Source organism: Lacerta agilis, chromosome 18, assembly GCF_009819535.1.
Source record: "Lacerta agilis isolate rLacAgi1 chromosome 18, rLacAgi1.pri, whole genome shotgun sequence".
Taxonomy (NCBI): Eukaryota; Metazoa; Chordata; class Lepidosauria; order Squamata; family Lacertidae; genus Lacerta; species Lacerta agilis.
The window spans coordinates 10,245,437-10,273,427 of NC_046329.1; the positions used below are offsets into that span (position 1 = coordinate 10,245,437).

A 27,991-nucleotide genomic window follows, 5' to 3' on the forward strand; every position below is an offset into this window, starting at 1 on the left:
TTCTCCTTTCTGCTCCATCCATCCTCCTGCAAAGAGTTTTCCGCTTCTGCATCCAATCTCCTACATGCGATTTCCAGAAGTGCGCATATAAAGGAAGATCCGCCAACATGCGAGGTAAGGGTTTTATTTCATTTTTTTCTAAGGGGGGGGGGAGGGATGGAGAGAGTATAAAATCGGCGCTGGCCCCGATCCGAGCGCTTTTAAACAACAAAACAAAACAATAACAACCCCAAACTCTGCTTTACGCAAGGTTGGGAGCGTGCGTAAATCTCCCCGCGCGCGGACGCTGAACTGCAGCCTACTCGGAGTAAACCTATTGAAATCGGGGGGGGGATCTGATTTCAATGCGTCAACTCTTGAGTAGGACTTGGTTGCGTTTGGGTCCAGAGAGGAAAGAAGCTGCGCTCCTCCGAGCCGCGCCTGCTCCGAAGTAAATCTCCTCCCCGCCCACCCCGTTGGAATCAAAAAGGGGTTGTTGGAGCCACCTGAAGTTTACTCGAGAGTAGACCTATTGGAATAAATGGGGCAGCGGAAAGACTTATTTTGCGACCCCCATGCATGCGCATGCTGAACAACAACAAAAGCCCCATGATTCTTTGCTTCCGAGTAGACCGCAGAGGGATGGCACTGTTTACTTGTGAGTAAGCCTGTGTTTAGAGAGGCTTTACTCGCTCGTGAACGTGCTTAGGCTTTTGCAGTCTGAATGATGATGCCGTGGGGTTTACTCGGAGGCAAATCCTTCTGTGCGCAGGGAAATGAACGTGTGTAGGATCGCAGCCTTAGTTGGCAGGGGGGGTCCGGATTGTGTCCCCCGCTTCTTAGAAAAGGATATTCAAGCAAACACTTGGCTCACTTTGCAGCTGAGCAACTTTACAGTATACGGTGTAAAAATCCAGGAAATAATAATATTTATTATCTATTATCTATTATTATTATTATTATTATTATTATTGCCATAAGGTGAAAATAAACTGTCAGTTGCAGGAGACACAGAGTTGCATCCGACTCAGAATCCACCCTTTAAAATGAATTTTGAACGCAGTAAAGTTGCGTCCATTCATTTCAATGGGTCTTCTCTGAGTAGGGTTGGGTCAGAGACACCCCCGTATTATTTGCCATTCCCCCAGCTTGGTGGCGAATCTTGCGTTGAAGTTTCAGGACCTGCAATTATTATTACTAAACCCTGAGCAACTGTTACTTAAGCAATGGACACCGGGAGATATATAATTATGTTGGTGACGCAAGGTGACAAACATTATATAAAATTTGTATACACTATGTAGCATTCCAAGGATTTTTCTTTTTTAAAAAAATTGACCAGAGAGAGAGAGTGATTCAGAAACTGGGTTGTTTCCCCCCCCCACCCCCCCCAAAAAAAGAATTGCAAAAAAATCTCATTTTGAACTTCACCAATTAGATTCCTTCCTCTTTCTTTAAAAGAAAAAAAAAGTTAATTTTTTAAAAAATGTTTTATTTTGTTATCAAGAGGTTCTTGTTGTTGTTGTTTTTTGCGGCAAGGTTTTGTGTTGTTTTCCGGACTGCAAATCTCTCAGGCTGCAGTTCTGGATTATGTTTGCAATGGATCATGTCCCCTGCCCCCCCCCCAGAAGCCAGTGGGGCTTACTTCTGAGTAAAACATATTGGAGACTTCCTGCACATCTCTCTGCCTCTCTATTCCCTTGTATAAATTTGATGTTTTTCTCCTCGCTGGGAGGGTTTTTGTTGGAGAGATAGATTAGGGGGGGGGGGGAGATAGCCATCTGATAATCCATTTCATATGGGTGGGTGGCGACATTAATTTTCGGGTAAAACTCGCTTCTCTGATCTGGAAATCTTTCTCGCATCGTCCCCCCCACACCCCTTGTTGCTCGGTGGCGAGAATGCACTCTGCACGTTCTCAGGGGCCCTGCCAGAAATCCACCCATGACAAAAGGACACAGTTTTTTTCCCCTTTTTTAATTTCCGGATTCCCCCGGCGCGATATCCGCTGCAAATAGCTTCCCACTGAAAGAGACTGGTTTTAATGTTTTTTTTTCTGTTAGGTGTTTTGGTGCCATTAAAAAAAAATGTTTCCAGGTTTAACATGGAAGGAAATAGATATTTTGTCTTTTTTTAAGAAAAAAGGAAGGAGCAACAGCCATGAGGAAGAGATTCCGGAGGGGGTGAAATAGGTTTGGGCCGAAAGAAATAGGTTTGGGCCGAAAATAGGATTATTATTTTTTTTAAAAACCACCCAGTAGACAGTTCCTGTTCCATTTGAGAGCTTCCCACCACTAAGTTAAAAGTTGAATTAATCATTATTTTTCTATAACCTTAATACCAGGCCTTCAGCTAAGGCTGGGCATTCAATTTGGGTAGCTGCAGAAGGAGGGGGGGGGCGCGTCTTGAGAATGCATTGACCCAGGGAGGGGTCTTTTGGTGTTGGCAAGACCTTGGTGAGGAATTAAGTAATTACGCGGCGTGTCATTAAGTGACTCTTAATCTCCCGGTTGCGGGTTCGAGATCCGCGCTGGGCCAAAAGATTCCTGCATTGCAGGGGGCTTGTGTTGGACGACCCTTCCAACTCGACGATTCCAGCATCGTTCTAGGATAACCTGGCAAAAATACCCATTGCTGGCCAACGATGAATCACGCCTGGTGAGCTTCCCGGTTGCCCGAGGCGAAAAATGGGTAGCCGGAGCTCTGATGGAGGGTCCTAAAAAAGGCCGCTTCTGAGATGGGGCAGCCCAGACCCTATGCCAAAGCCCGCAGCCCTTTGTGGGGGGGACTGGGCTTCTGTGCCCCACAGTCGGACGCCGGCACCGCTGAGTTCGGACGGATCTCTCCATATTTGATGCCAAACATTCATATTCCCTCTCCCCCTCCCCAGATTCAGCCCCTGCCATCTGTTGACCCACTTTTTTACAGAGTCACGACCCACAGATTGCCTAATATATAGCGTATATATATATCCCCGAAACCTGATTTACAGGATTCAGGAAAAAAAACCAAACATACTAAGGATGTTATGACGGGTATCTTGCTGATTCCGTCTCTCCCAGCGGACGTGAGTTTCTGTCTGTATTATTTTCTGGAGAAAAAGAGAGGCCCGGGTTTTGCTCATAGGTGCTAAGACAATCGAAGGTCTGTGCCAGCTATCGAGTGGCCCAATCGGTCCCCGAGGAATGTTCCTGTGTGACCCACAAGGCTTGTGCATTGCCACACCTGGCCGGTCATGTGCTTTGGCATAATTTGCTACCGGCCGCTGTTGTTGTGTTAACAGTCTCGGAAAAATTAAAGAGGAGCAGTTATTTGGGTCAGCCTTCTCTGCCCAACGTTTTAAAACTGCATGCCAGTGTGGGCAATCAGCTGAGCTGCAAACAAGAGACATGTGAGACCCGGAGGCTTGCACGCTTGTGTGGCAAAAAATAAATAAGCTCTCTCTCTTTCTTTCTCTCTCTCGCTTTCTCCATCCCTCCTTCCCTCCATCGACCGGGGGTCTGCGTGGGTTTTACAGTGTGATGCAACAAGGTTTTTGCGGCCCCCTTAAAGCCATAACTCATTCTTATTATGGAACTCTCTGTCATGGACTAGGAAGCCATGTCTGTAGAATATGCAGAATTGCTGCGGTTCACTAGAATGTCCCTATCTTCACCGGAGAAATGTTGGAAAGTATGGAGTTACTTGACCCATGAGCTGTCTGAAGGCGATCCTGTATAGGGATGTTTTCCCCATGTTTTATTATGTTTTTATATACGATGGAAATAGCAAAAAATATGATTATGGAACGGGACGTCCCTATTTCCACCCGAGAAATGTTGGAGGCCACGGCACACGTTCGGAGCAGGCATGGGGGAAATTCGCCTCGGCCTTCTCGAAAGAGTTCTGCCTTTTAAAGCAAAAGAAAAAAGAAAAAGGTGTTTTCTGTCCTGCTGTGGTTTCCCTTCGAGCCGCACGGACTCCGCCACGTGTGTGTCCCCCCCCCCGCCCCCGTGTCGGCCATTTTGCAGAGGCCTTCCCTCCGCCACCTCTCTTCCCAGCCGTTCCAAAGATGGCCGCAGCGACGCTAACAGGCAACTGGAGCGTGAAGGGAGGAGGAAGCCCCTTCCGGGGGAGACAACTCTCGCTTCTGTTCGTCGCCGAGCTTAGGGGCTGCCGGTGTGCGGATAATGCATGAAATTCCCCGCACTGGGATTTGCAGAGAGGATTAGCTGTGGCGGAGAGGGGACATGTGCTCATCCCTGCCTCGTATCCCTGGATCCGAGCGTCCGATTTCCACCTGGTCTCCGTTCGCACACGTCCCTGGCGCCATTTTGGTTCCATGCGCCGCTCACCACGTCGGCGAGAACCAGCATGCGCCTCTCCCTTCTCCCGGCGCCATGATAGCCGTGCCCTTTCTATCGGCGGGGGAAAAGACAACGCACTTCTCTGCAACGTCCATGTTCACATGCGCGAGCCTCGGCTTTTCACGCCGAGCTTGTGGCATCCGTTTTTCAAAATGCCCCCTTCCTGTATTTCCGCATGTATATATTTGCATTTGGTTTCTGCTGAACATGGGAGCAAGGACCCCAAGGCCAAATTATGCGAGCATAAAGCAACCGCTGCACTTTTTGGGGCCTAGTGTCAACAGCCCTGTGGGGCAGGGTTCCTGTCGGAAACGAGGGGCGCCCCTATCATTTCGACGTTTCGTTCCCCTTGCTGAAAACGATCCCGTTCCGCCAATGGAAATAACTTGGGGTTCTTCGTTCTGTATTTTGCGGCTGCGTACGCACCCCCAATCTGAAGCACACACCCCAGGAAAAAATCATGGGAACTGTAGTTTGCCCACCCAGTTCTACAATTCCCAGCACACTTGTTGTTGTTTAGTTGTTTAGTCGTGTCCGACTCTTTGTGACCCCATGGACCAGAGCACGCCAGGCCCTCCTGTCTCCCACTGCCTCCCGCACTTTGGTCAGACTCATGTTAGTAGCTTCGAGAACACTGTCCAACCATCTCATCCTCTGTCGTCCCCTTCTCCTTGTGCCCTCCATCTTTCCCAACACCAGGGTCTTTTCCAGGGAGTCTTCTCTTCTCATGAGGTGGCCAAAGTACTGGAGCCTCAGCTTCAGGATCTGTCCTTCCAGTGAGCACTCAGGGCTGATTTCCTTCACAATGGAGAGGTTTGATCTTCTTGCAGTCCATGGGACTCTCAAGAGTCTCCTCCAGCACCAGAATTCAAAAGCATCAGTTCTTCAGCAATCGGCCTTCTTTATGGTCCAGCTCTCACGGGCGATAGGGTTTCTAATAAGGTTCCAGTTTTTAGGGTAAATCTTCCAAGGAGTTCCCCCCCCCCTCGATCTTGCTGTTGTTGTTTAGTTGTTGAGTGGTGTCCGACTCTTGGTGACCCCATGGACCAGAGCACGCCAGGCCCTCCTGTCTTCCACTGCCTCCCGCAGTTTGGTCAGACTCATGTTGGCAGCTTCAAGAACACTGTCCCACCATCTCATCCTCTGTCGTCCCCTTCTCCTTGCGCCCTCCATCTTTCCCAACATCAGGGTCTTTTCCAGGGAGTCTTCTCTTCTCATGAGGTGGCCAAAGTCTTGGAGCCTCAGCTTCAGGATCTGTCCTTCCAGTGAGCACTCAGAGCAGATTTCCTTCAGAATGGAGAGGTTTGAACTTCTTGCAGTCCATGGGACTCTCAAGAGTCTCCTCCAGCACCAGAATTCAAAAGCATCCATTCTTCGGCGATCAGCCTTCTTCATGGTCCAGCTCTCACTTCCATACATCACTACTGGGAAAACCATAGCTTTAACTAGACGGACCTTTTTCGGCAAGGTGATGTCTCTGCTTTTTAAGATGCTGTCTTGACAAACACCAATTCCCAGGTTTATTTTTTTTCGGGGGGGGGGGAGAGAAATAACTTGGTTCGGTTTTGGGGCTCTTCGTTTTCCATATGCATCCCACATTTAAAGCACCGTCTCCGAGAGAATCTTGGGAACCCAGTTTGCCCACCCAGAGCTACAATTCCCAGCACTTAACAAACACTGGTTCCCGGGATTCGTTTTTTGGGGGAAGGTGGAAATCCTGGGACCAAGAAAGGATCCCATTTCAACATGGAAATATGGAGAACTGTCATGGCTGCTCCCCAAGACTTCTGGGAGCTGTAGTTTGTCCAGAGTGCCGAGAGTTGCGTTGAGACCACCCCCCTCAGAGAGAACTACAGTTCCCAGAGTTCCCCGGGAAGTGGGATTAATTTGTTAAACCACCTGGGGAATTTTTATCTCTGGGGCGGGAATAGGAGGGTCCTAGTGACTCTCAGCACCCTTCAGCTTCAAAATATTTCATTTAAAGTGCTAATGGTTCCCCCCCCCCAAATATGGGAACTGTAGTTGTTAGGAGGCCTCCTGTACCCCTCCCAGAACTACAACTCCCAGGGCTGTCCCTTTCCCCGCAGGGAACTCTGGGAACTGTAGTTCTGGGAGGGGAATCTGGGGGACACCCAACTCTACAATTCCGTGAAATCTCAGCAACCTTATGACAAACTACAGTTCCCAGAATTCCTCGGGGGAAGCCGCGGCTACTTAAAGTGGCATCACGGTGCTTCTAAAGGCCCCGGGTGCAACCTTCAGGCCGGTGTGGATTCCGTTTGTGGAAGACCAACATTTTGGGTGCCATTTTTGGGCGCCGAGACCTTGGAGGGGGTTCCTCAAAAAAAAAAAAGAGAGGAGAATTTTGGGTTCCCCTCCTCCTGCTCCCAGAAATAGCTTCTAGAAGTTTCCTTCCTGAGCGAAGGGGGGGGGGATTTATTGGGTGGTTTCTGTTTTTTTATTACGCGCTTTGTGGTTTTTTTACGTGGCGGTTTTCCGTCGTAACCGCCCTGAGACCTGTGGGATGAAGGCAGTATACAATTTTTAAGAACAGCAGCAACAACAATGTTAATAATAGCAATAATAATAATAATAATAATAATAATAATATTCCCACTGCGAGCGGTTGTGGGAGACCTGGAACATTCGCTCCAGGCCGAAGCGTTGGAAAACTGAGGGGAACCTGGCCTTGACCCAGATGGGACTGATTTTCACCCTAGGGGCTCCATCCATGGCTTTGGGACTCAGCTCTCTGTGGGTTAAGGAAATATATATTGGTATTTTATTCAAGTTGGCACCCCTAGGTGCTGTGGAGTGCCTCTTGCGCAGGACAGGAAGAAAGCCAGCGCTTCCATACCTGCGATTTCGGATACAGGTGGGTAGCCGTGTTGGTCTGCCATAGTCAAAATAAAATAAAATAAAATTCTTTCCAGTAGCACCTTAGAGACCAACTAAGTTTGTTCTTGGTATGAGATTTTGGAGAAGCTCCCTCTTCTTCTGGCTTCCTAAAAACCTCCTGGTGTTTCTGAGCGGATTGCTTCTGCAGATGTTGAGTGTCCAGATCAAGGAAAGTCATAGGTAAAGGTAAAGGGACCCCTGACCGTTAGGTCCAGTTCGCGGACAACTCTGGGGTTGCGGCGCTCATCTCGCTTTACTGGCCGAGGGAGCCGGCGTCCAGCTTCCGGGTCATGTGGCCAGCAGGACTAAGCCGCTTCTGGCGAACCAGAGCAGCACACAGAAGCGCCATTTACCTTCCGGCCGGAGCGGTACCTATTTATCTACTTGCACTTTCACGTCGTTTAAACAGTCACAGAGCACCCTGGGAACTGTAGTTCATTAAGAGCACTGGGAACTGCAGTTCTTCGAGGACAGCACCTTATTTCAACTTCTAATTTGTTGTTGTTCTTTAGTCGTTTAGTCGTGTCCGCCTCTTGGTGACCCCATGGAGCAGAGCACGCCAGGCCCTCCTGACTTCCACTGCCTCCCGCAACTTGGCCAAACTCATGTTAGTAGCTTCGAGAACACTGTCCAACCATCTCATCCTCTGTCATCCCCTTCTCCTTGCGCCCTCCATCTTTCCCAACATCAGGGTCTTTTCCAGGGAATCCATGTTTGATCTTCTGCACACATACTTCTTCTTCTTCTTCTTCTTCTTCTTCTTCTTCTTCTTCTTCTTGTTTTAGTCATGTCCATCTCTTTGTGAGATGGACCCACCATCTCGTCCTCTGTCGTCCCCTTCTCCTTTTGCCCTCCATCTTTCCCAGGGAGTCTTCTCTTCTCATGAGGTGGCCAAAGTCTTGGAGCCTCAACTTCAGGATCTGTCCTTCTAGTGAGCACTCAGGGCTGATTTCTTTAAGGATGGATAAGTTTGATCTTTTTGCAGTCCATGGGACTCTCAAGAGTCTCCTCCAGCACCAGAATTCAAAAGCATCCATTCTTCGGCGATCAGCCTTCTTGATGGTCCAGCTCTCACTTCCATACATCACTACTGGGAAAACCATAGCTTTAACTATACGGACCTTTGTCGGCAAGGTGATGTCTCTGCTTTTGAAGATGCTGTCTAGGTTTGTCATTGCTTTCCTCCCAAGAAGCAGGCGTCTTCTAATTTCGTGACTGCTGTCACCATCTGCAGTGATCGTGGAACCCAAGAAAGTGAAATCTCTCCCTGCCTCCATTTCTTCCCCTTCTATTTGCCAGGAGGTGATGGGACCAGTGGCCACGATCTTCGTTTCTTTGATGTTGAGCTTCAGACCATATTTTGCGCTCTCCTCTTTCACCCTCATCAAAAGGTTCTTTAATTCCTCCTCACTTTCTGCCATCAAGGTTGTGTCATCTGCATATCTGAGGTTGTTGATATTTCTTCCGGCTATTCTTATTCTTATTACATCTCCACGTAGACCTGGGGGGGGGGGAAACCCTGCCTGAAACTCCTGAGGGATTCTGCCAGTGCCCAGGTGCCAGTGTTGACAACCAGGAGTGCCAACTTGGCCCGGAGACCATGGGTGCCCAGGCCGTGTATTGCCCCGGCACCGAAATTTGTGAGTGCCCAACCCCTTCGTGGGGATTTTTTTTGGGTGCTTTGGCCCCGAGGATTTAGCACCTACGCAGACAACACTGGGCCGAGAGCCTCAGTACTGGTTTAATCCTCCCCCCCCCCTCCCTGGGATTATAAAGTGGTCTTCCAGGAATACGATGGAGACTGGTCTGGTCTGTTGATCCTCTGGAAAAAGTCCTGGGCTTCTACTTTTGACCGCCGTCTCCGTTTTTGCGGTGCAGGGAAAAAAACGCCAGCCGGAAACCCAAACTTCTGGTGCAGATGTCTTCGCCGCCTCTCTCGCCTTGCCTCCTCCCCGGCACACTAGAAACCATCTTCCTCCGTGATTTTTGCGAGGACCTGTGGTGCATTAAATCCGTCCGGCTTCGCTTGGGGCCTCCGTTCTCTGCAGAGGAAAGCGTGGCAGACGGAGTATTATTATTAAGAACTGCTCCAGTGACCTAGATCTGTCACTGCGGTGGGGCGGGCACGTCGACGCACGAGGGGTGTGTGTGCAGCGGCGAGGGGGGCAGAGGGGGGGGAATCGGAAACCCAGAAGAAGAAGAAGAAGAAGAAGAAAGCCGGAAAGAGTGAGAGTCAGGAAAGGCAGGGCTTGCAAACCTCTTAAACAGCAGAGTTCCCCCCCCCCAAAAAAAATAAATATAATGTTTCCATCCTGCGATTTGCATCATCTCTCGTTGCCCCTAACCAGTGCCGGATTTACGTATACAGGTGAAACTCGAAAAATATCGTATCTGAAGAAGTGTGCATGCACACGAAAGCTCATACCAAGAACAAACTCAGCTGGTCTCTAAGGTGCTACTGGAAAGAATTTTCTATTTTGTTTAATATATAAGATAGACTCATGACATGCAAAGCGAGATATGTCAAGCCTTTGCTTCTTATAATTGTGATGATTTTGGCGCACAGCTGATGAAAACCCCCAAAGTTGAGATTAATTTGGGGTTCTCATCAGCTGTACGCCATAATCATCACACTCATAACAAATAAAGGCTTGGCGTATCTTGCTTTGCGTGTCGTGAGTCTATCTCATATATTAGTTTCACCTTTTAAGTGGAATTACTGAAAGAAACGAACCTTTCCACCATATTCTAATTTTTCGAGTTTCACCTGTAAGCTAAACAAGCTCTAGCTTAGGGACCCCACTCTCTTGGGGGCCCCCAAAAAAAATTAAAGGGGGAAAAAACAACTATATGTACATTTCCAAAATATAAGATAAAAAACAAACAAAATAAAACCTACATCCAGCAACAGTGTTTTGTGTTGTGTAGGCTCCTGTGACGTAATTCATGGGCCCAACCTGATTGTATTAACTACAATTGCATTGTACGGGTGATAACACTTACCGGTAATTTCATATTAATAATGCTATTTATAATTATTAGTAGTTTGCATCATATATTTGCACCTGTTAATATTTCATATTATACCAAGTTTCTAGAGACTAGATTAGGAGCCTTTGTAAACTGTGTTTCTAAAGGAACTTTCGTCATTGCCAAATGCCAATGTGTTTGCATTATGAAGTTTGCCACGAGCAAAAAATCATTTTAAGTTGGAGCTTAAGAATTATTTCACTATTAATATTATTGTTGTTGTTCAGTCGTTCAGTCGTGTCCGACTCTTCGTGACCCCATGGACCAGAGCACGCCAGGCACCCCTATCCTCCACTGCCTCCCGCAGTTTGGCCAAACTCATGCCAGTCGCTTCGAGAACACTGTCCAACCATCTCATCCTCTGTCCTCCCCTTCTCCTTGCGCCCTCCATCTTTCCCAACATCAGGGTCTTTTCCAGGGAGTCTTCCCTTCTCATGAGGTGGCCAAAGTACTGGAGCCTCAACTTCAGGATCTGTCCTTCCAGTGAGCACTCAGGGCACTCAAACTATTAATATACTTCTTCTTAATTGTACTTCACTAGTAATATGCTTCTTCTTAATTGTATCTCAGTTCAATCATCACCTTGATAAAATACATATTTTGTTACGTGCAAATGGCTTGAGATACCTATAAGTTCCATCAATGACCATAGAGCATATATTCCACGCACAAAAACAGCGGCAATTTCTTGTTGACAAAGCACAGCTGGACATATAAAAAGTTCGCAAACCGGAACACTTACTTCCGGGATTGCAGCGTTTGGGTTCCAAGTTGTTTTGAGTACCAAGGCGTTCGAGAACCGAGGGACCACTGTAACGTAATATTTCGCTCACGGTCACCAATAGCTGATGGAGTTTTGAGTTTGGGGAGGGGTTTTTTTTTCCCCGAGGCAGCGTGGCGTAGTAGCTAGAGCGTTCGACGATGCTTCTCTCTTGGCCCAGCCTACCTGACAAGGTTGTTGTGAAAACGAGACACAGAGCAGCGAGGGAAGCAGGTTGCTCTGTGCATCGCCCCCGAGTTCTTGGAGGAAGAAGAGCTTTGGCAGGGAATTCTGCAACTTGCACAAATTATGCAAATTCTTACGTAAGGGCAGCCGAAACAATCGCTGGGATGGGGCAATTTTGATAACGAGGGAAGGTTGCGCCATTGGGAAGTTTATTAAATGAGGCCTGGCATGGAGAGAGAGAGAGAGAGGAGTTTTTCTCCTTCTCTCCTAACACCGAGAAATCTTGGACATCAGTGCTGGAAATTTCGGCACGGATAAAAGGAAGGACTCGTCCATCGTTGAGGTGTGGAACTCCTTGCTGCTTGAGGCAGGGACGGCCACCAACCTAGACGGCTTTCGCGGAGAATTGGGTGAATTCATAGAATCGTAGAGTTGGGAAGGGACACCCCCGGGGTCATCTAGTCCAACCCCCACTGCAATGCAGGAATCTTTTGCCCAATGTGGGGCTCGAACCCACGACCCTGAGATGGAGAATCTCGTTTTTCTACTGACTGAGCTATCTCCAAAGTCTGTCGAGGAGAAGACGGTCAACAGCCTCTGGCCTGATCCACGAGGCTCTTATCTTACTCTGTGACACGATGTCGATACGTTGGGGACACTCGATGCTTTGCCGCCTGACACTTAGACATCGCGGCTTTTGGAATCTCCGCTTTCGTCTTCAAAACCGAGTTTCTAGTCCCTATGGGGTTGCGGCACATCGAACCCCAGAAAAGGAGGTAGGGAAGAGAAGCAGGCTCTCAGACTTCGCGGCCTTGCTGCATTTACGCTGCTCGTTTGGCAGAAACGGGGCATTTGCCACGCTTGAGGTCTAGAAACATGATTCAAAAGGGAAGTTAAATCGCGTCGTCCCCGGTCTAACCGAAGGCACACTTTTCAGGAAGGGAAAAGGGGCCAGAGAAGCAATGAGGTTTTCGGGATTTCTGTACCCGGGGTGGTGGTGGATTTCCTAGGTGCAGAAATTCGGTTTATTCCTGCAAAAGGCACAGGTGTGATCCTGTGGGATTACGGCCCCCAACGCCCCACCCATCTCTCAAAGCGACCCTTCTCTGCCTCTAGCCCCTTTCCCCCACTTCCTCCTCCTTATATAACAAATCTTGAGTCCACGCCTTTGTGCCCAGGCTCAGAAAGTTCTGTCGTCTCCTCCCTTCCATTTCCTTGTCACCATCCTCCTTCTGCTGAAACTCCTAACCCTGGTTTGTCTCTCCCCAACCCCGGTTTGTCTCTCCCCTAACCCCAGTTTGCCTCCGCTAACCCCAGTTTCTCTCTCCCCCAACCCTGGTTTGTCTCTCCCCTAACCCCGGTTTCTCTCTCCTCTTCCCCCGGTTCATCTCTCTCTACTGACCCCAGTTAGTCTCTCCCCTAACCCCGGTCTGTCTCTCTCCTAACCCCGGTTTGCCTCCGCTAACCCCAGTTTCCCTCTCCGCTAACCCCGGTTTGTCTCCCCGCTAACCCCGGTTTGTCTCCCCCTCCAACCCCTGGTTTGTCTCTCCCCTAACCCCGGTTTCTCTCTCTACTAACCCTGGCTCATCTCTCTCTTAACCCTGGTTCGTCTCTCTCCTAACCCCGGTTCATCTCGAACCTCAGCCTGTGCGTCTTGCTTCTCCGCCCCAACCCCTCCCAACTCTACGATTCTGCGATTCCTTTGGAGGAATCTGTTTGGCCTGATCCAGCTCACTTTTGGTCCGTAAGCAGCATTCCCCTGTATTATGCAAGCCCCGCTTTGGTGGCCCCTTGTGGACGGGGTTTTGGTGCGGCGCGGGCGTGGCTACAGAGAAGCGCCGTCAGCCTCAGGAACCAAGAGGGCTCCGAGTCATTCTTCCGCCCCGGCCGGGACGCCGCTCCTTATCCCTCCTCCTCGGCTCGCCCCTTGACCCTCGCCTTCCCGGATCCCCGTTGTTTTCCCCCTTCGGGGAGTAAGCAGGGCTCCAGATCCTAATTGGAGCTTCCTCCTGCCTCCCTGGGGTTGCCCTCATTTCGCGGCATCGACCGCATCCTCTGCAAAGCATTGTGGGCCGGAGACCTCATTTGCCCCCCAAGATTTCAGCTGTTTAATTAACCATGGCGCCCCCGCGGAATGGGAAAGGACGTTGTGTCTCTCCCCTGGGTTCCCGCCGCTTCCTGAAGTTTAATGAAGTCGAGAGGGGGTAACCCCTGGGGGGGCGGCGGTCATATGACACAGCTTCCTGTCCTCATTCTCCGAGGGCAGGCCCCTTCTGCTATGTCTCTCCCGCCCCCCACATCTGGACCAATCAATGGGTCCCCTTGCGCCCGGCACCGATATCTGCGTCGAAACCTTCAGAGGAGTTCTCCTGCTGTGTCTCTGCATGAGTTGCTGTTCTTTGCATCCTCTCTCTCTCTTCCTCCCTCTCCCCCCCCCACTTGCAATCAGCATCAGGTTGTTCGTTCAGGTGCCTGGGCGGTGTCGCAAAAGCCAACATTATCTTTATCTTTATCTATTATCATTACTTTCTCAAAATAAAAAACAAATACAGATAATGTTTGGAGACATTTTTTTTTACTTAGGTAAGCTAACTTTGCGAAAGGCTGGACTGGATGAATCCCAAACCGGAATTAAGATTGCCGGAAAAAAATATCAACAATCTCAGATACGCTGATGATATCAATCCATTTTTTTCAATCAATTGTAATCTAGTATAATATATGCACAATCTAGTATAATGTATGCATAATCTAGTATAGTATAGGCGTGCCTGGCGTGCTCTGGTCCATGGGGTCACGAAGAGTCGGACACGACTGAACGACTGAACAACAACAAATATGCAAAGGTCCGTATAGTTAAAGCTATGGTTTTCCCAGTAGTGATGTATGGAAGTGAGAGCTGGACCATAAAGAAGGCTGATCGCCAAAGAATTGATGCTTTTGAATTATGGTGCTGGAGGAGACTCTTGAGAGTCCCATGGACTGCAAGGAGATCAAACTTATCCATCCTTAAAGAAATCAGCCCTGAGTGCTCACTGGAAGGATAGATCCTGAAGTTGAGGCTCCAGTACTTTGGCCACCTCATGAGAAGAGAAGACTCCCTGGAAAAGACCCTGATGTTGGGAAAGATGGAGGGCACAAGGAGAAGGGGACGACAGAGGACGAGGTGGTGGGACAGTGCTCTCGAAGCTACTAACATGAGTTTGACCAAACTGCAGGAGGCAGTGGAAGACAGGAGTGCCTGGCGTGCTCTGGTCCATGGGGTCACGAAGAGGCGGACATGACTGAATGACGGAACAACAACAAAGCTATCTTTCCCCTTTTGAAACCTTCCTTGTGTATTCCACTAAATATAATTTAATTTAATGCAAAAACAGGGAGGGGTGAAAGCCAGCGTTCCTTTATCCCCTTTTAAACTCGTATCTTTATTTCGTTAAAATCAGTTTTGAGCTGCCACACTTTACACAGTGCGAAAGGACCCCTGCGCACAGGAACAATGAGCGGGTTTTTAAAAAATAAATTTCCTAAGTTTTAAAAGTCTTGCCTACAGAACACCGTCTGCATTTGATTTTATTTATTTTTCCTCGCTGTGCCCATAGATCGGAGGGGGTGTTGCAGCGATGCAAGCTGTCAGACATTAAAAACCAGTTTTAAAAACAATAAACTGCATTCTGGGGGTCCGAATCCCTGCGATGACGGGGTGAGCTCCCGTCGCTCGGTCCCTGCTCCTGCCCACCTAGCAGTTCGAAAGCACGTCAAAAGTGCAAGGAGATAAATAGGCACCGCTCCGGCGGGAAGGGAAACGGCGTTTCCGTGCGCTGCTCTGGTTTGCCAGAAGCGACTTAGTCATGCTGGACACATGATCCGGAAGCTGGACGCCGGCTCCCTCAGCCAGTAAAGCGAGATGAGCGCCGCAACCCCAAAGTCGTCCGCGAACTGGACCTAATGACACATTCGACTCATGTCAAAACATTTCCGATTCTCGGCCCGTTCGTGGATCCGGATTCAGAAGGCGACTGGGCCGGATCTGAACCCCAGGGCCTTAGTTTGCCTCCCCGCGGCCAAGAGGTTTGCGTCTCCTATGTTTACAGACGTGGCTAAGGATCGGTGCGGATTTTGTTTTCTGCCGGCGGGCGGGGAGGAGAGAGAGAAGGATGAGGCAGAGCGATAGCTCAGAGAGGATGAGTCGGCAGGCGAGTTTGCCGGGAACGCCCTCGGCCGCTTGTGCCAGCTCCAGAGGAATGCGGCTCGTCGAGGGCACTGCCAACGAACCATTTTGGGCGTGCCCAGTGCCGGATTTATGTATAAGCTGAACAAGCTTAGCTCTCCACTCTCTTGTGGGGGGGCAAAAAAAAATCACTATTAATATACTTCTTCTTAATTGTATAATAGAACGATTGAAACACTTCACCATATACTGTTTATATGCCCTTTATACTGTGTTGTCCGGAAGAATTTATTCTTACCATCAATTCACAAATTGTCTGGGCACCCGGCAGATTTCCAACTTACTTTCCTATCGCAAGACACAGATCAGTTTGTAATTTTACAAATGGTGAATTTTTTTTAATATACAAGAGACGTAATGGGCTGCTGTTTAGGAACTGAAGCCTCCTTATAATATCGATCTAATTTTGTATCCCGAATAAGTCTTTTATTGTTACCAATTTTAAATCAAACAGTGCGTGTGTATTACAATAGACGTTTTCGTTTTTATGAGCTTGAAGCTGAAATAAAGTTGATTGATTGATAGCTTAATTGTATTTCAGTTCTACAATTGCTTTGATTAAATACATACTCTGTTAGGTGCAAATGGCTCGAGATACCCATTAGGTCGTGGGTACCCATTAAGGCCCGGGGGGGGGGCGGATCCGGCCCAATCGCCTTCTAAATCCGGCCCAGGAATCAGCATCTTGGCAAGTGTCCCGCCGGCTTGTCGCGAGTGCTGCCCTTTTTTTCCTGCTTCCCCGAGGTAGACTGCGCCTCGAGAGGGAGGCTCCATTTACCTTTCCTTAAACCTCCTCGTTTCCCATGCATCATTTTTTTTAAAAAAATCTTAATCTCTCCGAAGCTCGGAACAGCATTTTGACCTTTCCCACCCACCAGGGTGCTTTTCCGCACGCAGAAATGTTAAGATTTGCCAGCCGTTTCTCCTCTCTCCGCCGTTTCGGGAGGAGTCGTAAAGCCAGCTGATTGATGCATCCCTGTTACACAACTGCTTTCTATATTTTTTATTTTTTATTTTGCAGAGGAAAGTATGTCAGTAGGACAGGGTGACTTCATGCGTGATTTGGCTGAAGCCTTACGGACGGGCTCGGCGGCCAACGGCGACGGGCCGGGAGTCAACGATCCGGGGGCCGGGAGCCAATGGCTGAGTCTGGTTTGGGCGGCCCCACCTTCACTCCCCGGATCCTGGCCACATGTCAGGGATATGTTTAGCAGATGGCGGTTATATAACCCCGGGGAAGTTTCAGGCCTTTGGCAACAACAAAAACCAACAGAGGCTTTCGGGAGATGTTGGGAAACGGACGGTGCCAAGCGATTTTGTGTGTGCGTTTCTTTCGTTTCCTTAAATTTTTATTTTATTTTGTAGCACGAACATAAAACGTCCGTGCAACTGAGCGTGAAAATAGTAAAGAACGGAAAAAAACAAAATGAAAAACATTTCGACGTTTTTCTAACATTTTTTAACACCGAGTTTTTCGGTACCCTGCAAACATTTCCCAGTCTCTTTCTGCAGCCGGCTCCGGTCGTAAGCGGAGAACTCGCAGGGTGGGCGGTTGTAACGGAACGGCGAAGCTTTTGCGGCGTTGAGTGAACGAGTTTTTTATTTTGGTTCCAGCTCACATATAAAATCAGGGAAGTCATAAAACTTTCAAAGCAGCAGGTTACTTCCAACAGTACTCAAACACAGGAGAGAGACGGCTATTTTCAGGATCAGTTCCACTTGGTATGCACGGACCTCTCCACCATGGGAAAAATTCTTTTGCGGCATTATTTTAGGTTTGCCCCCCGCTGGGGAAAAAAGGGTTCGAGCGGCCAGAGAGTGGGGCTTTCGGTTCCTGCCTCGGTTTTGCCGCCTGCAAAATGGGCGCGCGGCGTTTCCTTCTTGGAGTGATTCACTCTCGCGCTCGGCAGCAAGCTACGCCCAAGTGGAAAGTATTTCTCCCTGCGTCGAGGCTGGAATCTTTTCTGCGGTTTTCGTGTGGCGTGCAGTTTCTTGTGGGGAGGGAAAGGCACTCTGCACATGCTCAGAAGAGCCTGTGTGCCGGAGCCTGGCTCCACAGCAAAAGCTCGGGACACACACACACACACACACTAAAAGAAAAAGGGGATAAATGTTGGAAGGGATGGAAAGGACGTCCCTATTTTCACGGGAGAATTTTCACGGGAGAAATCCCTATTTTCCCGGGCGACGGCGTCCCGCTTCTACTTGTTCCCCCGCCTGTAATTTACAACACCCTAACCGGTCGCTCTGAGTGCAAATCCTGCTCCTTAGAAACATGAATCAGGAGACTCCAGCTCCCAGCAGCCATTATGGGATGGCAGGAGTTGACCAGGCAAGAGGGCAGCCAAGATAGTCTAAGGCAGTGTTTTTCAACCTTTTTTGGGCAAGGGCACACTTGTTTTATGAAAAAAATCACGAGGCACACCACCATTAGAAAATGTTAAAAAAATTAACTCTGTGCCTATATTGACTATATATAAAGTAATTCTCTTGAATAGGAATCAAATAAACACATTTTTCCCCACGGCACACCAGGCAACATCTCGCGGCACACTAGTGTGCCGTGGAACAGTGGTTGAAAAACACTGGTCTAAGGTCGCCAACTTTAAAAAAAAAAAAGGAAAATTCGGAAACACAGAGTTTGGGCGTTTTTTTGCCCCCGGTGAATTCCGTCGAAACGTGCGAATGCAAGCAGGTCGGGGCAGAGACCTCTCCTTTGCAAAGGGCCTTTTCTAAATAAAAGTTACGCTCTCCCACACTGTAGCTTTTCAAAAATGCATTTGTTGTTGTCGTTGCCAAGGCGGAAAATTTAACGTGTTTTTCTCTCTCTGTGTCCCCCCCCCCCCCGCAGCGCAAATCGAGGTCATTCCTTGTAAAATATGTGGCGACAAGTCTTCGGGAATCCACTACGGCGTGATCACCTGCGAAGGATGCAAAGTGAGTTTTACGTGCGAGAGAGGGATTTGGAGGAGGGAGATGGCAGCTCCAAAACCAGGCCCATTCCCCCCCCCCCGTGCGAAATTTGCACCCCTCAGAGTGCTTATTTATAGCAACATTTTTTTCCTCTGCTCTTAACAACAAAGAAAAAAAAACCAGCAACAACCCAAGGCAGGCCTGCACGATATTTAAATTATTTAAAGTCGGACGTCCGGCTTCCGAAAAACGTTCAGAAACTGGAACACTTCCTTCCGGGTTTTTGGAGTTTGAGAACCACTGTACATGCAAATTGTTTCTCCCGAGATTTTGTGCATTCCGTTATTTTCAATCTACGCATGCTTTTTCTTAAAACATCTTTTTGGGGTTGTACCTGTTTGGGTTGGAGAACCTGCGTCAGGGAAAATTTGGAGAGGTGCAGATTTCAAAGGCTCGCTGGGCGTGGTTTTTTGGAGTTTTGCTCCTCTAAAAGCAAAGAGAATTTGGATGTTCTGCCCCTCGTCCCCTAATCCCTGCAGCTTCCTCCGTCTCGGCCGATTCCCCTCATTTCCATCTCCTCGTTTTTCTCTCCCGAAGGGATTCTTCCGCAGGAGCCAACAGAATAATGCCACTTATTCCTGCTCGAGGCAGAGGAACTGCCTCATCGACCGGACGAACCGGAACCGGTGCCAGCATTGCCGGCTGCAGAAATGCTTGGCGCTGGGCATGTCGCGCGATGGTGAGTCGCTGACCCAAGAGACGAGAAAAGGGGGGGAAATAAAGAAAAAGCGAAAAGTGTCAAAGGATGTCCAGAGCTCTCTTGTTTTCTGCAGCTGCAATCTCATATTCATTCCTTTAAAATTCTGGTTTATCTCCTATAATGTTTTACTCTGTTTTTATATATGCCGGAGTGGGACGCGGGTGGCGCTGTGGGTTAAACCACAGAGCCTAGGGCTTTCCGATCAGAAGGTCGGCGGTTCGAATCCCCGTTGCTCCCGTTGCTCGGTCCCAGCTCCTGCCAACCTAGCAGTTCGAAAGCACATCAAAGTGCAAGTAGATAAATAGGTACCGCTCCGGCGGGAAGGTCAACGGCGTTTCCGTGCGCTGCTCTGGTTCGCCAGAAGCGGCTTTGTCCTGCCGGCCACATGACCCGGAAGCTGGACGCCGGCTCCCTCGGCCAGGAAAGCGAGATGAGCGCCGCAACCCCAGAGTCGTCCGCGACTGGACCTAACGGTCAGGGGTCCCTTTACCTTTACCTTTATTTATGCCGGAAGCCTCCCAGAGTGGCTGGGTCAACGTTTAGAGGTACTCTCATTTTGACTCAAGAAAACTTGTATTTCAAATTGGGGGAAATAAGTACAGCAAATGGACAAAAGTGTATTGATGATGATGATGATGATGATGATGATTATATTCGTTCCATGCCCATCTGGCTGGGTCCCCCTAGTAGTAATTTATTCATACCACGTCCATCTGGCTGGGCGGCTTCCAGCAAAATATTAAAATACAATAATTCATCAAATATTAAAAGCTTCCCTAAACAGGTCTGCCTTCAGATGTCTTCTAAAAGTCAGATAGATGCACAAAACGTTTAGGGGTATGTGTACCCCTGCACCCCCGAAAACAACAATATTATTAATAATAATATTAATAATAATAATAATAATAATAATAAGCTTATTATTATTAACTATTGTTATTAACCAGTATTATTTCCATCTTCAAACCCCGATATTACAAAAAAACAAAAGCACGATCGCAGGACCATTCAGTCTTGTGTCTCGCAGCTGCCAATCGAAATCTCCCGGAAAGCTGGAAGACGGGAAGGGGGCGTCCAATCAGAGCTTGCCAGTCTGGAGGAGAACCCAGATTTTTTTTCTGGGGAAGGAAAAGGGGTCTCTGCAGCCCGCTCGCAGGAGTGCCGCCGTGCTTGGTTTGACCGGTTTTGAGCCCTACACTGACCTCCTCCTCCTCCTCTTCTTCTTCTTCTTCTTCTTCTTCTTCTCTCTTTGCAGCGGTCAAGTTTGGCCGCATGTCCAAGAAGCAGCGGGACTCCCTCTACGCTGAGGTCCAGAAGCACCAGCAGAGCCAGGAGCAGGGCGGCGGCGTCGGTCCCAAGGACGAGACGGAGACGTTGTCGAGGGTCTACACCACGAGCGTCAGCAGCGGGATCTCCGACCTGGACGACATCTCCATGCTTTCGGACGGCTTCCTCTTCGACTTCCCGCTGACCCCGGAGGGCGGCAGTGGTGGCGGCGGCTACTACAACCTGGACCTTCTGACCTCCGCCCAGCCGTCGCCCGACCAGTCCAGCATCGACGTCAGCGACGCCAAACTCATCAAGCAGGAGTCCATCTACGAGCTGGTGATGGAGCCCGGACTCTTCCCGCACGGCTCGCTCGAGGGCGGACCCTTGGCCCCGGACGTCTCCAGGGTAGAGATCGGTTAGTACGCAAGGCGCTACGGTCGCCAAGGGTGGACTTTGAAGCAGATTCGCCCCGTTGGTTGCCTTTGCGTTGCGAGATTGGCACTTTGACTGTTTGACATGCTTCTCCTCCTCCTCCTCCTCCCTCTTCTTCTTCCTCTTCTCCTTCCTCTCCTTCCTCTTCTCCTTCCTCTTCTTCTTCTTCTTCTTCCTCTCCTCCTCCTCCTTCCTCTTCTTCTTCCTCTTCTCCTATCTCTCCTTCCTCTTCTTCTTCTTCTTCTTCCTCTCCTCCTCCTCCTTTCTCTTCTTCTTTCTCTTCTTCTTCTTCCTTTCCTCCCTCCTCCTCCTCCTCCTCCTCCTCCTCCTTCCTCCTCCTCCTCTTCTTCTTCTTTCTCTTGTTCTTCCTCTTCTTCTTCTTCTTGTTCTTCCTCTTCTTCTTGTTGTTGTTCTTTCTCTTGTTCTTCCTCTTCTTCTTGTTGTTGTTCTTCCTCTTCTTCTTGTTGTTGTTCTTTCTCTTGTTCTTCCTCTTCTTCTTCTTCTTGTTCTTCTTCTTCTTCTTCCTCTTCTTCTTCCTCTTCCTCTTCTTCTTCTTCCTCTTCTTCCTCTTCCTCTCCTCCTCCTCCTCCTCCTCCTCCTCCTCCTCCTCCTTCTTCTTCCTCTTCTTTGGCAATCCCTCGTAGCCGAGTAAGATGTTCTTCAATAAACACTGTTTTAACAGTGTGTCTGTAAGTGACTGTGGAGGCCAATTCTGGATCCACACATCCTTCCACAGTGGGGACATTGGTTTCCGGGCGGGAGTTGATCCCAGTCGGTGAGGGTTTGCCAAGCGTGCCTTCCTCTTAGCACGTTTCTCCCTTGTGTCCTGAGTTCAAGTGCCTTCAAAGCCCAGGAAACCTTTGGGAAAGGCTGCTCTCCAACTGAAGTGACTCGGAAGGTCGGTCCGGCAGAGTCGCAGGGGGAGAAATCCTGACGGCTGTTGTGTGTGCATTTCCTCCGCAGAACGCCTGGCCCAGAACGTGGTCAAATCCCACCTGGAAACGTCTCAGTACACCAGCGAGGAGCTGAAAAGATTGGCCTGGATGCTCTACTCCCAGGAAGACATCCGGAACATGCAGAGCAAGGTAAGTGCCGGCCGCTCACCTTATGGACGACTAAGCGCCAGAAGTTCCTTGCAGCATTTAGACCACAAACCGCGGCGATTTTTATGACAATAATTTTTATTAAACTTTCAGTTGCCATCCAGTAATAGCCTAGAGAAAGCGTAATTAAATTAGAAACCTTGATCTTCGATGTTTTGCGTCCGTTTGGCGTGTTTTTGTCAAATCGGAGCGGCAATGCCTGTTTTCCATTTCCTTCTTCCAAACCCTTGCTGGGGTTTGGCCAAAAAACAACAACAACTAATTTCGCTCCTTTATATTATTTCGTAAAACGTATACACTGCTCGATTGCAAAGAAAAAGAGAGAGTGAGAGAGAGAGGAAGAAACTTCGAAGCGGTTTACAAAACGGCAAAATCAATTTTTACAAAAACCGCAGCCGTGCTTTGAAAAAGACAAAAGTACTAAAGCCGATTGAAATCATCTGGAGAGATTAATCTCTTTCCATGTTAAGAGGATGCTCGCCACCTGACGCCCCAGAGTAATAATAATAATAATAATAATAATAATAATAATAATAATAATAATTTATTTATACCCCGCCCATCTGGCTGTGTTCCCCCAGCCACTCTGGGCGACTTCGAAGAAAATATTAAAAATACATTAAATATCAGTCATTAAATACTTCCCTAAACAGGCCTATTGAAAGATGTCTTCCAAACGTCAGATAGTTGCATAATAATAATGAGTGTAATAAAGTGTAGCTTTTGTGTCGATTTGGCACGACCGAGGCACAAAGGGGACAGGGGAGGGTGGAGAAAGCCGGCCTCTCCTTTGTTGGTCCCCAGCAGAGGTAGACTGCTCTTGCACAAGGAGGTTCCATTGTAACTGTCACGCACTGGAGGTGCCGGAGAGAATTGTTGGGGCCTCAGGAAACACATTTTGACCCTCTTCTCCCCCCCCCCGCCCGTCCCTTCCATGTCCCGTGCAGAGCTGCGAGGCCATGTGGCACGAGTGCACGGTCCAGATCTCCAACGCCATCCAGTACGTCGTGGAGTTCGCCAAACGCGTCGACGGCTTCATGGATCTTTGTCAAAATGACCAGATCATACTCCTCAAAGCAGGTGAGGGCCGGCGGTCGGACAGGCGAGTCACGACAACACGCCTGCTTATTGCAAAACAGAGATAGCTCTGAGAAACGTTGGAGGGGATGGAATAGGACGTCCCTATTTTCAGGGGAGAAACGTTGGAGGGGCTGGAATAGGACGTGTTGGGGAGTTCTTTTTTATGGCCTGTCAATCAAATAGATAAATAAACGTTCTGAGTCTAAACTTCTTTTTATTGCCTTCCTTCCTTCTTCCCTTCCATCCTTCCACCCATTTCTTTATTCCCAAACTAAATCCACCTCGCTTTGATTTCTTCCTTCCTATGGGGGGTTCAACTCCTGTCGATTCGTGGCCTGCCTGGATTCACTTCCGCCAAAACCTTCCTCCTCCCTCCTCCTCGCCTCTTCCTCCGATGCCGTTGCCCCTCTGCGCCAGGCTGCCTAGAGGTCCTCCTCATCCGAATGATCCGGGTTTTCAACCCTCTGAACAACACGGTGCTCTTTGCGGGGAAATACGCCGGAACGCAGATGTTCAAGTCTCTGGGTAAGAAACGGGGATTGGGGTGAGAAATCTGGCCTCCGTTTAGACAAGCCCATGTAAGAAAACACTTTGCAGGCGGCACTTCGCACCTGTTAAACTGGCTAAAATGTTTAGATCTTGGACCAATGTTAGTTGGGAATGCAGGGAGGCTGGAGGTACATGGCTACACATGTGGTGGGACTGTGAAAAGATCAGACAATTTGGGGAAATGATCTACAACGAATTCAAGACTTAGTTGGTCTCTAAGGTGGCACTGTGGGTGAAACCACTGAGCCTAGGGCTTGCCGATCGGAAGGTCGGCGGTTCGAATCCCCGCAATGACGGGGTGAGCTCCCGTTGCTCGGTCCCAGCTCCTGCCCACCTAGCAGTTCAAAAGCACGTCAAAGTGCAAGTAGATAAATAGGTACCTCTCCAGTGGGTAAACGGTGTTTCCGTGCGCTGCTCTGGTTCTCCAGAAGCGGCTTAGTAATGCCGGCCACATGACCCGGAAGCTGTACGCCGGCTCCCTCGGCCAGTAAAGCGAGATGAGCGCCGCAACCCCAGAGTTGTCCGCGACTGGACCTAATGGTCAGGGGTCCCTTGACCTTTTAGGTGCTACTGGAAGGATTTTTAAAATTTTGTTCCTTCCCTATAAAACCCGAAGCCTACCTGCTAGGAATTATGGGCAACGGAATCCCCCAAAAAGTTTCGGATAATCTTTACGTATGCTACAGTGGCTGCCAGAATTTTAATCGCAAAAGCTTGGAAGGGAGAAACCATCCCGTCAAAACCAGACTGGTGAAACAGACTAAGAGAACACGCAGAATTAGCAAATTTATCCGCAAGGCTGCGAGACATTACAGAGGAAGAAATTTTACCAGGGAGTGGAATATATACAGAGTCTGTGTAAAAGAACATTGTCGAAATATCATTCTGTTTGCAAGTTTTGATTGAGCTTCTCTGTGTAAATAGGACAACTTTAATTTATTTATTTTTAAAGTACCGGTAAGTTAATAGGGAGAAAGTCAGGTCAAGTTTAAGGAATCTAACTGGGAAACGTAATGGGAAGATCGGAGGTCAGGTTAAATTGAATTACAGAATGATGTACAAGTATCAACCAAGGAATGAATGAACGTTTTTGTTTTTATTTTTGTGAAGAACATTTATTGATCATTTCTGTTGCACAGTTTTAAAAAACCAGTAGAGCAGGAGGAAGGAAAGACCTTTTTTTAAGGGGTTTTGGGGAGAAAGAGGAACAGCCGCTCACCCGCAAATCGCCGGAGAAACAAACAGCGTCGCTGAGCGAACTCCGTCTTACGTTCTGCAGATCGTGGGGGCAGGGACAAATTCGATTTTCCCAACGCTAAGGAAAGGGACCCAGCGATCGACCGCGATCTACCGAAACCTCACTGGCATCTACCAGTAGATCGCGATCGACCTGTTGGACACCCCGGCAACGGAGCATTCAAAAGGGGGGAAAAACCAGACAAGCCCATCGAGACGTGTACAGGTAGACTGCAACTCCCCGCGATTCCCAGTGACCAAACCCTTCCGCTTTCCCTCTCGCCCCAGGCTGCGACGACCTCATCAACGCCATCTTCGAGTTGGGGAGGAATCTCTGCCGGCTGCAGCTCTCCGACGAGGAGGTGGCGCTCTTCACGGCCGCCGTCCTGCTCTCTCCAGGTAACGTTTCCGAGCACAATTCAAAGTGTTGGTGCTGAGCTTGAAAGCCCTAAATGGCCCAGTATCCCTGAAGGAGCGTCTCCACCCCCGGACACCGGGGTCCATCTCCCGAGGGCCTTCTGGCGGTTCCCTCCCTGCATGAAGCGAGGTTACAGGGAACCAGGCAGAGGGCCTTCTCGGTGGTGGCGCCTACCCTGTGGAACGCCCTCCCATCAGATGTCAAGGAAATAAACAACTACCTAACTTTTAGAAGACATCTGAAGGCAGCCCTGTTTAGGGAAGTTTTTAATATTTGAAATTTTATTGTGTTTTTAATATTCTGTTGGGAGTCACAGGTTGATTCTGTGTCCAGGGCGGCTGTCTACCAGCTGCATCTGGTACGCAGGATGAGACCCTACCTGCCCACAGACTGTCTCGCCAGAGGGGTGCATGCTCTGGTTATCTCCCGCTTGGACTACTGCAATGTGCCCTATGTGGGGCTGCCTTTGAAGGTGACCTGGAAACTGCAACTAATGCAGAATGCAGCAGCCAGACTGGGGACTGGGAGCGGCCGCAGAGACCATATAACACCGGTCCAGAAAAGACCTACATTGGCTCCCAGGACGTTTCCGAGCACAATTCAAAGGGTTGGTGCTGAGCTTTAAAGCCCTAAATGGCCTCTGCCCAGCAGTGGTGAACGGAGCTGCTTGGCTGTCCGGAGCAGCAAACGTGGAGGCACCCCCAGGGGGCAGGGCGTCGCTCCGCAGCGCGCATGTGCCATTCGTCCTGACGTGTGTGCCGTGACGAACGGCGCATGTCCGACCTTCTGCAAATGCGCAGTCCATCTCTGCTGGCACACATGCACAGTCCGTCCAGGCCGCCGGGCCTGAGCAGCAACCTTACGAGATTCCGCCGCACGGAGAGGGTGCCATGCAGTGGGGCTCAGCTTGGGAGTCGCGGGGGGTGGCTCCGAGTATCACCCCCCTCCAGGGTGGCACCCGGAGAGGGCCGTCCACCCTAATGCCCCCTGTTGCTCCGCCCCACCTGAAGGAGCGTCTCCACCCCCATCGTTCATCCCTGACCCTGAGGTCCAGCTCCGAGGGCCTTCTGTCGGTTCCCTTCCTGCGAGAAGCGAGGTTACAGGGAACCAGGCAGAGGGCCTTCTCGGTGGTGGCACCTTCCCATCAGATGTCAAGGAAATAAACAACTATCTGACTTTTAGAAGACACCTGAAGGCAGCCCTGATTAGGGAAGTTTTTAATTTGATGTTTTATCGTGTTTTTAATATTCTGTTGGGAGCCGCCCAGAGTGGCTGGGGAAGCCCAGCCAGATGGGTGGGGTATAAATAAAAAAATATTATTATTATTATTATTGAATGGAAGAGTTGAGAGAGACCCCGAAAGCCATCTAGTCCAACCCCCTGCGATGCAGGAATCATCCCAGACAGGTGACCTTCCAACCTCCACGGAAGGAGAGCCCACCGACTTCCGTCCCACAGGCAAACGGCTCTTGAAAGTCCTTCCTTTCGAGTGCGGTTTTCTGGGCCGAGTTTTGCGACCCGAGCGATCTGACGTCTTGTTTAGGGAATAATAATTATTATTATTATAATATTTTTATTTGTTCCTCAGACCGCCCCTGGCTCTCGGAGGCCAAGAAGGTGCAGAAGCTCCAGGATAAAATCTACTTGGCTCTGCAGCACGAGATCCAGAAGAAGAACGGCAACGAAGACAGGCTCTCTAAGGTATAAAAATGTGGGGAGGGGTGAGGGGGGTACGTTCGAAATGGGGATGAGAAGGGGGCAGCTTCAAGGTTCTTCTGTGGGGAGAAACAGAAAAAACTGCCCCAATATTACCGGAGAGACAAGGCCAGGGGTTGGCAAACTTACCCGGCCTCGGGCCGGTTCCTCCGGCGCCAATCGCACGGAGGGCCAGAGGGCAGGGGAACATGCGCCCATACGCACGTGTACCGTATTTTCCAGCGTATAAGACGACCCCCGACTTTCCCAGTTAAAATATAGAGTTTGAGATATACTCGACCGCAGATTCTCTACCCCCAACTTTTGAGAAGATTTCCCCGGATTAAAAAGTAGTCTTATACGCCAGAATATACAGTACTCGCTTTTTCCGGCGCACTTCTGCCGCGGCGCCGGAAATAGCTTGTGCGCCTGCGCCTGGGCCTCCGCAGACCCGTAAATGACGCTTGCGCATGTGCACGAGCTATTTCCGTTGCCGCACTGACCGCACTAAGAGCGGATGGCAGGGGTCGTCGGGGGCCAGATAATTGGCTCGCTCGGGCCGTATCCGGCCCACGGGCCTTAGTTTGTCAACCACTGGACAAGGCAAACTAGATTAATTAGCAAAAGTTAAGGCTTTGTCTTGCTGGGGGTTGGGCTGGATGACCTCTGGGTTCGCTCCCGGCTTTGCCGTGCTTCGATTCTACAATCCCTTCCTTGCCCCCCCCCCCGACACAGATTATCTCCAAGCTCCCATTGATGAAGACCATCTGCAACCTTCACTTGGACAAGCTGCAGTTTTTCCGCCTCGTCCACCCGGAGATCGCCACGAACTTTCCGCCTCTCTACAAAGAGGTCTTCAACTCCGAGCTCCACTACGGCGGCGGACGGGAGAGCTAAGGCAGCCGAAACCCCGGAGAGAGAAAACTTTTAAAACTTTGGAGGACGGCGGAGCCAAGAGACGGGGAGGGTGCAGCGTTACGGATAACAATGTCTCTTTTTTTAATTTAAAAAAAGGACACACACCCTCTCGCCCGCCACCACCCGGGAGGTTTGTTTTGAAACCCAGCGGCCGGCCGCAAAGACCTTTCCGGGCCCGCGTTCCCTTCCGC

General features: G+C 49.5%; 1 protein-coding gene across 1 annotated transcript; it reads left to right on the forward strand.

Annotated features, from left to right (window-relative positions):
• Positions 1–27,792, forward strand: LOC117039485 (nuclear receptor ROR-beta-like). Its single transcript, XM_033136613.1, has 10 exons — positions 1–114; positions 18,279–18,364; positions 18,938–19,079; positions 20,356–20,784; positions 21,765–21,886; positions 22,852–22,984; positions 23,402–23,509; positions 25,058–25,168; positions 26,776–26,888; positions 27,618–27,792. The coding sequence occupies exons 1-10, from the start codon at positions 108–110 to the stop codon at positions 27,777–27,779; spliced, it is 1,413 nt and encodes a 470-aa protein (XP_032992504.1). The 5' UTR covers positions 1–107; the 3' UTR covers positions 27,780–27,792.
• The last annotated feature ends 199 nt before the right edge of the window (positions 27,793–27,991 follow it).

Excerpts from the sequence above, each read along its gene's own strand:
- LOC117039485 (XM_033136613.1), top strand. Across the intron at positions 19,080-20,355 it reads GCTGGGCATGTCGCGCGATG|CGGTCAAGTTTGGCCGCATG; the intron begins GTGAGTCGCTGA and ends CTCTCTTTGCAG. Across the intron at positions 23,510-25,057 it reads GCAGATGTTCAAGTCTCTGG|GCTGCGACGACCTCATCAAC; the intron begins GTAAGAAACGGG and ends CTCTCGCCCCAG.